General features: G+C 46.9%; 1 protein-coding gene across 3 annotated transcripts in view; it reads right to left on the reverse strand.

The window, feature by feature from the left end:
* Nucleotides 1-1,597, reverse strand: part of NBEAL2 (neurobeachin like 2) — a 220,973-nt gene extending 219,376 nt beyond the window's left edge. For all 3 annotated transcript variants that reach the window (XM_081834115.1, XM_081834113.1, XM_081834111.1), the window contains exon 1: nucleotides 1,367-1,597. In XM_081834115.1, the coding sequence (XP_081690241.1) occupies nucleotides 1,367-1,417 (51 nt within the window). In that variant the 5' untranslated portion in view covers nucleotides 1,418-1,597. The remainder of the gene's footprint in view (nucleotides 1-1,366) is intronic.
* Between the last annotated feature and the right edge of the window lie 6,515 nt (nucleotides 1,598-8,112).

Here is an 8,112-nt window from a genome sequence, read left to right on the forward strand (position 1 = left end):
AATTTCAGGTAATTGTGGGAGAGTTGGGGGAGTACCCCATGAAAGGCATGGAGATGAATGGGATTATATTATCTGCAAATTAAAGGTACACCCAGAGTTTCCCATTGGAAAAAAAATCGCCTCTTCCAGGCATGGAGATGTCCCAGGAGAATGAAAGAAACTGGGGGGTTAACAGGTGCAAAGGGGGATGGGATTGGGTCCAAAGTCACCCACACCAGGAAGTTTTTTTTGGGGGGGGGCATCAGCAGGGGGTCAGGAAATGGACATTGTCCCCTCTAATAAACTTAAGGCAGAAAGTCCTAGGTTTGTACCTTCCCAAGAGTAGGCCTACTGAAGTTAAAGGGACATGGTGACTAACTTTGTAGGGCTTAAGAAGAGTCATGGATCTTGAACTGCAACACCAACGTGAACTTTCCAAGGAGCATATAATATTTTTTTGGGGGGGGGGCGGACAGGTGGAACAAAGAAAGGGGTGACAGGTGGAACAAGCTAAGAAACATTATGGACTGCGGGTAACCCAAGTAGGGTGCAGGAGCCTTTGAGCGAGACTTGGAATTGGTACAGGAGGTACCGGGTTCAAATTCTGAGCATCTCCAAGCCAGAGGATTGGTGGTGGCGGTGGGTTTTTTTAAAACCGCAGGTAACAGGTGTTGTGGGCTGACTTCAGTGTTTTGAAAGGGGGGGGGTAGAGAAAGATAAAGATCTTCGCTCCAAGGAAGGCATGGTGCTGGGAGCTTGCCAAGACAAAAGTAGAAATTGGAGCTGGTTTGTCGGGTGCCGCAGGTGCCCCCCAAAAGGTGCGAAGGAGAAGCAGAGGTCGGTGGGGAGCAAACTGATGGGGGGGGGAGGAAGGAACGGAAAATTCTCTTCTCCGCAGAACCGATAACAAAAGGAAAGAGCAGGTAAATCGAGGGTGAAAGAGAGTCCTCGATTTAACTGGACTCTCTTTTGGAGCGGACAGGTGCGAGGCAGTAAACAACTTAAGAGCAAGCAGGTAACCTCTCCCTTCCCCACCCCCACCCCCCGGGTATTTTCCGAAAGAAAAAGGCAACCGGTACCCCCCAGAGATGGGAAGGAAATAAACATTAGGGGTGCACAACACACGCACCCCAAATAAACGCAAAACAAGGAACAAAAGGATTAAATTCGGAGGAGAGGCAGGGTTTCAGGAGAGGTGTAAGTAACAAGCAACAGACGTGGGGGGGGGGTCAGGTACCCCCCAAACCAGAGGTCCTTTTTTATTCCCGAGGAGTCGGCGCAGGTGTTTCCAAAGGCGAAGGAACAGACCCCCCTAAAAAAGAGGGGCGCAGCCTCGCCCCCCCAAAAAATAGGGGCGCAAGCAAGCGCGCAAAGCGGAAGCGCCTACCTTGGCAAAATAGAGCATCCACAGCTCGTAGAGGCGCTCCTTGGAAGCCATGGCGCGGGGCGGCTGCGCCTCCCGTCCCTCCGTTCCCGGCTCACGCGGCGGCCAGATCCATGGCGCGGCGGCGGCGGCGGCGCCTTTTCCCCGGGCGAGCGCAAGGGCAACTTTACGCGCGGCGCTGCCTTTCACTCCAAGCGGCGCGCAAAGCTCCCCCGGGCGCCGCGCTCCGCTCCCTCCGCCATGCTAGTGGCGACGGCCGCTGCTAGCCCTCGGGCTCCGGCTCCGGCTCCGGCTCCTCCTCCTCTCCCAGCACCTGATTCGCGGCCCGGCCCCGGCCCCGAGGGAGGAGAGACGCCGCCGCCACCGCCGCCGCCGCTGCTCCTCCAGGTGTGCGCCACGGCGCGCAGCCTCGCCTGGGGGCGCACGGACTCCTCGCCTTTGGGGTGGGGTGGGGGCCCCGATTCGGCGAGCCGCTTTACTTCAGAGTAGTCCCGTGGCCGCCAGCTGCGGAAGCGAGGAAATGCCTCCCCGTTTTGGGCCTGATCCTGTGCTTCACGCAGGGAGAACTGCCTCGCTTTACTCGCGAGGAGTCCCCGCGGCCTGCGGCGTTGCTTGCGGTTAGGGCTCAAACACCCGTTTCCCCCCGCCCGGTCTTCTTTTACGGCGAGATCAAAGGAGGGGCTTTACTCCCGAGTAGATTCAAGGATTGTTGCTATTTATTAAATTAAATTAGCCTCTCGAGCTCCTGGGATCGCAGAACCAACGGCCGCCACTTTTTTTTTTCCTTTGCCTTCTGCCGGACAGGTCTTACTCGGGAGTAAGGCCCGCTGAGCTACATGGAACTTACTCCCGGGTAAGTGCGTCTTGGCTTTTTTGGAATGTTGGCTTTCATTTATTGAATTGAATTTCTACACCGCCCTTCATCCGAGGGTCACAAGGCGGTTTACAATAGAAAAACGAAAGAAACACGTAACTTTCTGGCGGGAGGGGTTTCTCACGTTAGTGGCGATGCGGGTCTAGACTTGGAAACAAAACCTCTATGCGCACAAGTTTAATGGGACTCCTCTCTCCCGCTGAGCAAGTGGGCAAGTTGCGACCCCTCTTCGCGCGCTGACTCAGGGCCGGATCCTTCCTTAAACAGGAGTAAACGCGTTGCAGGAGACTGCAATGATAACAAGACTGTCCGGGAATCTTTAGCTGAGATTTCTGCATTTCTCGGGGTTGGACTAGATGACCCCGGGGGTCCCAACTATGACGTGACCTTCTCTAGGGGTGCAGTACAGTTGGAAAATAGCCCAATTGCAGTTACAGCCAAGGCAGACCACAACTCATAAGTGTGAGTGTGGTCAGGATCAGTCCAGTGTGCCCTTGTAATACTGGGAACATACAAAATTACCAGCTTTTCCCTTCTTTTTTAAAGTAATTTTTATCAGTTTTCCATTTAATAATATACAATCATATCACTACTATCCACTTTACCTCTCTGGCTCTTTAGAGCCCATCCACTTCCTTCCTTCCCTCCTGCCTCACAGCTTTCAAAACCAACCTTTATATCGTTGCATTTTATATACGTTTCCCAATTCTAGATTCACTCATTACAAAAAGGCATTAAAATTTAGGTTAAAATAAAAAGGGAGAGAGCTTTTCGTTACGAGTCTTCAGGCAACCCTGCTAGTGATGCTCATTGCTTGCAGTAATTTTTCAAATATTGTATAAATTTACTCCAGTCCTTTTGGAATACTTGATCACGCTGGTTTTGGATTTTTCCCATCAGCTTCATCAGTTCTGCAAAATCCATCATTTTCATCTGCTACTCCACTTTCGTTGGTACTTCTTGCTGTTTCCATTTTGGGGCTAAAAGGATTCTTGCCGCTGTTGTAAAATACATGAACAGTCTTTTATTTTTTTTTGGTATGTCTTCACCTACTATTCCCAGTAAAAAGGTTTCTGGTTTTTGAACCTTTTCTTTAACTCGTTATATATCATTTCCCAGAAAGCCTTTACCTCTTTACAGGTCCACAGCATATGGTAAAATATACCTTCCTTTTCTTTGCATTTCCAACACTTGCTAGCTCTGGTCTTACACATTTTAGCAAGTTTAGATGGTGTTAAATACCATCTGTACATCATTTTCATCACATTTTCGCTAAGTGCATTGCTTGCAGTAAAGTTAATACAGTGGTACCTCGGGTTACAGACACTTCAGGTTACAGACTCCGCTAACCCAGAAATAGTACCTCAGGTTAAGAACTTTATTTCAGGATGAGAACAGAAATTGCACGGCGGCAGCGGGAGGCCCCATTAGCTAAAGTGGTGCTTCAGGTTAAGAACAGTTTCAGGTTAAGAATGGACCTCCGGAACGAATTAAGTACTTAACCCGAGGTACCACTGTACCTTCATTCCACAGTCTTTCCAAAGATTCTATCCAGCTATTAGCTTTCAAGAAATCGCATTCTTTGCCTTTTTATAGTAGAAGCAAGTGAAAGTAATTCCTTTCAGCCTACCAAACCTATTGAGTATATTTAGGATTGTGGTGTTTAAGGACAGATGCCTTATACCATGGGTAGGCAAACTAAGGCCCGGGGGCCGGATCTGGCCCAATCTCCTTCTCAATCCGGCCCGCGGACGGTCCAGGAATCAGCGTGTTTTTACATGAGTAGAATGTGTCCTTTTATTTAAAAGGCATCTCTGGGTTATTTGTTGGGCATAGGAATTCGTTCATCCCCCCCCCCCCAAAATATATATATATATATATATATATATATACTTCGGCCCAACACAAGGACTGAGGGACAGTGGACCAGCCCCCTGCTGAAAAAGTTTACTGACCCCTGCTTTATATACTGTATTCTTAACTCTAACTTCCTCCAACATCACTTAGCCCAGCTGAGTTCCAGGAAGCTATTTGGCCTATTAAGACCTACTGAGGCCAACAGGACTTTCAAGTAATTCTGCATAGGATTCCAGCCTTTGCTAAGGGTTTGGCATCAACCAGTTGTTTTTTTTAATTGGTGGTTTTTGGTTTTCTGTTTTATAAAATCAAAGAACTATAAGAAGAAATCAAACAAAGCATTAGCCAGTGTTCAATACTTAAAACGCTAAAATAATTGAATTGAATTTATTAATACGGTCACAGACCAGCATCAACACACACAATAACACAGATCATAAAAAATATCAGAAATACTAGGGACAATATGAACTAAAATAATGAATAATAGGTTAATTAATTGGTTAAAGGGAAATGTTTTTAATTGTGTAACACCACCGACCACCTTAACTTGTACTGCAATCTGTTCAAAGTTACTCTAAGGTAAGTCCGTGTTTAATGGGGCTTACTCACAGGTAACCCAGCTTTCAAAGTGGCTGGAAACTCTCAAGTAGTATAAAAATAGGCAAGGAAGCAAAGTTTGTATGGAAGCCTCTTAATTTCTGATTTAACTGATTCAGCCCTTATCAGTTCCACACCCTGTCAGAAATCCTTGGTGGAATCTTCAAAATATTTTTACCCTTTTGATGCATTTATAACCAAGCAAGGACTAAACTGGATTAATGGTGAATGTAAGACTAAATCATTTTTATCAGTGCTTTTATACTGCATTCCCAATCATATTCCCAGAAGTGGTTTGCAATATTTTATTATTATTATTATTTTTAAATAATTTTTGTTTGAGTTTACAAGTGTAGAGTTATAACAATACCAAATAAATATCAACATTTAGAGATTTCTCTGAATCTCTAGACTTCCCGCCATCCCCTCCTTGGGTTTTATTGTCAACATTTTCAGATGCATATTATTTCATAATCCATATTTTAAATCTGTCCTTATTGTCCATAGTATTTGTTACATTACAAGTGTTAATAAAATCCTGCTCATGTTTTCATATGCTTACAGTGGTCTCCTAAATAAATTGTAATTTCCCCCCATTTTTTCTTAAAGTTCTTGTCTTCTTGGTTCCTGAGCTTTCTGGTCAGTTTTGCCATTTCGGCATAGTCCAACAGCTTGGTTTGTCATTTCTAGGAACTTTATCTTCTTTCCATCTCTGGGCTAGTAGCATTCGCACAGCTGTTGTTGCATACATAAAAAGTTTTTTCTGATCCTTTGGAATATCGGTACTTACAATTCCTAATAAAAATGCTTCTGGTTTTTTAATAAAAGATATTTTAAACATTTTTTTCCATTTCATTATATATCATTTCCCAGAATGCTTTTATGACTTTACATGACCACCACATGATAAAAGGTACCTTCTTTTTCTTTACATTTCCAGCAGGTATTTGGACTTGACTCATACATTTTTGCTAACTTAAAGGTAAAGGGACCCCTGACCAATAGGTCCAGTCATGACCGACTCTGGGGTTGCGGCGCTCATCTCACTTTATTGGCCGAGGGAACCGGCATACAGCTTCTGGGTCATGTGGCCAGCATGACTAAGCAGCTTCTGGAGAACCAGAGCAGCGCACGGAAACGCCACTTAACCTTCCCGCTGGAGCGATGCCTATTTATCTACTTGCACTTTGATGTGCTTTCGAACTGCTAGGTTGGCAGGAGCAGGGACCGAGCAACGGGAGCTCACCCCGGCGCGGGATTTCGAATCGCTGGTCCTGTTAGCTAGGGATGATGGGGGTTGTATTCCCAAAACAGCTGGAGGGCCAAGTTTGGCCATCACTGCTCTAAACCATGGGTAGGCAAACTAAGGCCCGGGGGCCGAATGCGGCCCAATCACCTCAATCTGGCCCATGGATGGTCCAGGAATCAGCGTGTTTACATGAGTAGAATGTGTGCTTTTATTTAAAAGGCATCTCTGGGTTATTTGTGGGGCATAGGAATTCGTTCATTTTCCCCTCCCAAAATACAATCCGGCCCCCAACAAGGTCTGAGGGATGGTGGACCGACTCCCTGCTGAAAAAGTTTGCTGACCCCTGCTATAAACCTCTGAAAATGCTAGAAAAAACCCTCTTAAAAACAAGCAGCGCTTGCCAGGCTGGTGGGAATGGTGGCAAATCCGCCAAACTCCACCACAATTTCTCCCTCCAATCTTCCTTGCTCAAACGAACGCTCTCCATAGGCCTCGACGGTTGGCGCAAGGGCTCTTGTGAAAACACTTGCAAAGGCTTGTGGGATTGTAGGCACTTTTCACACCATTTTGCCATTTCTGCGCTCTCTCTCTTAGGGCTGTTTTCGCCCTCTTTCCATCGCTTCCAGGTTCGCAGCAGTGCGTGTGGTTGTACACATATTGAATGGACGTGAAATGGCTTGTTGCCTGTGTTGCACACATGGGTCCAGTTTTGTGTGTGTGTGTGGTTTGGTGTGGGACTGACAGCCAGGGTCAAGAGAAATGGTGTTAGGGTTAGGGTTAGGGTTAGGGTTAGGGTTAGGGTTTGAATCCCCGTGACATGCAAAGGGCACCTTTAAGATTTCAGGAAATGGACTGTCCACAGGTCTCCTGGTCTCCAGGAGGAAGGGCGGGATATAAACGTAAGAAAGTAATAATATGTTAATTAAGGTAAGTGAGTTTCACCTGCAGAGATCCCATCTTCTGCACAGCTGTTATAGGTGCAAGAGCTTTGGCTCCACAGTCAATGCTTTTGAATGGCCCTTGCTGGAAATTGCAGAAGACGAGATCTTGCAGGCTTTTTGCTTGATGGGCTTTTTGCTTGGTCCTACATGGGGTAGGGACACGGGTGGCACTGTGGGTTAAACCACAGAGCCTAGGGCTTGCCAATCAGAAGGTCGGCGGTTCAAATCCCCACAATGGGGTGAGCTCCCGTTGCTCGGTCCCTACTCCTGCCCACCTAGCAGTTGAAAAGCACGTCAAAGTGCAAGTAGATAAATAGGTACCGCTCCGGCGGGAAGCTAAACGGCATTTCCGTGTGCTGCTCTGGTTCTCCAGAAGCGGTTTAGTCATGCTGGCCACATGACCCAGAAGCTGTACACTGGCTCCCTTGGCCAATACAGCGAAATGAGCACCGCAACCCTAGAGTCGGCCACAACTGAACGTAATGGTCAGGGGTCCCTTTACCTTTACCTTTACCTTTAAGTTAGCAACCTTTACCTTTAAGTTCCTTTGCATCTGAGCCCCCCTAGTTGTTGTTGTTGTTATTTTATTTATTTTATTTATATACTACCCTATACCTGGGGGTCTCAATATACAAAATCAAAAAGTACATAATAATGTACTTAGGTTGGCGGGAGCAGGGACCGAGCAACGGGAGCTCACTCCGTCGTGGGGATTCGAACCGCTGACTTTCTGATCGGCAAGCCCTAGGCTCTGTGGTTTAACCAATAAAGTACATAATAAAAATGAAAACAACAACCCAATGTTGTTGTCGTTTAGTCGTGTCCGACTCTTCGTGACCCCATGGACCAGAGCACGCCAGGCACTCCTGTCTTCCACTGCCTCCCACAGTTTGGTCAAACTCATGCTGGTAGCTTCCAGAACACTGTCCCACATTTTCGTCCTCTGTCGTCCCCTTCTCCTTGTGCTCTCCATCTTTCCCAACATCAGGGTGTTTTCCAGGGAGTCTTCTCTTCTCCTGAGGTGGCCAAAGTACTGGAGCCTCAGCTTCACGATCTGTCCTTTCAGGGAGCACTCAGGGCTGATTTCCTTAATAGCACCCCCCCCCCCGCAAAAAAACCCCACAACAACAACAACACATTTTAAAGGGCATAGGATGTCAATCAGATCAACCAAAGGCCTGGTTGAAAAGGAACATTTTTGCGCGGCGCCTAAAGGTGTATAATGAAG

The sequence above is a fragment of the Podarcis erhardii genome, assembly GCF_964252035.2.
Source record: "Podarcis erhardii genome assembly, chromosome: 12".
NCBI lineage: Eukaryota > Metazoa > Chordata > Lepidosauria > Squamata > Lacertidae > Podarcis > Podarcis erhardii.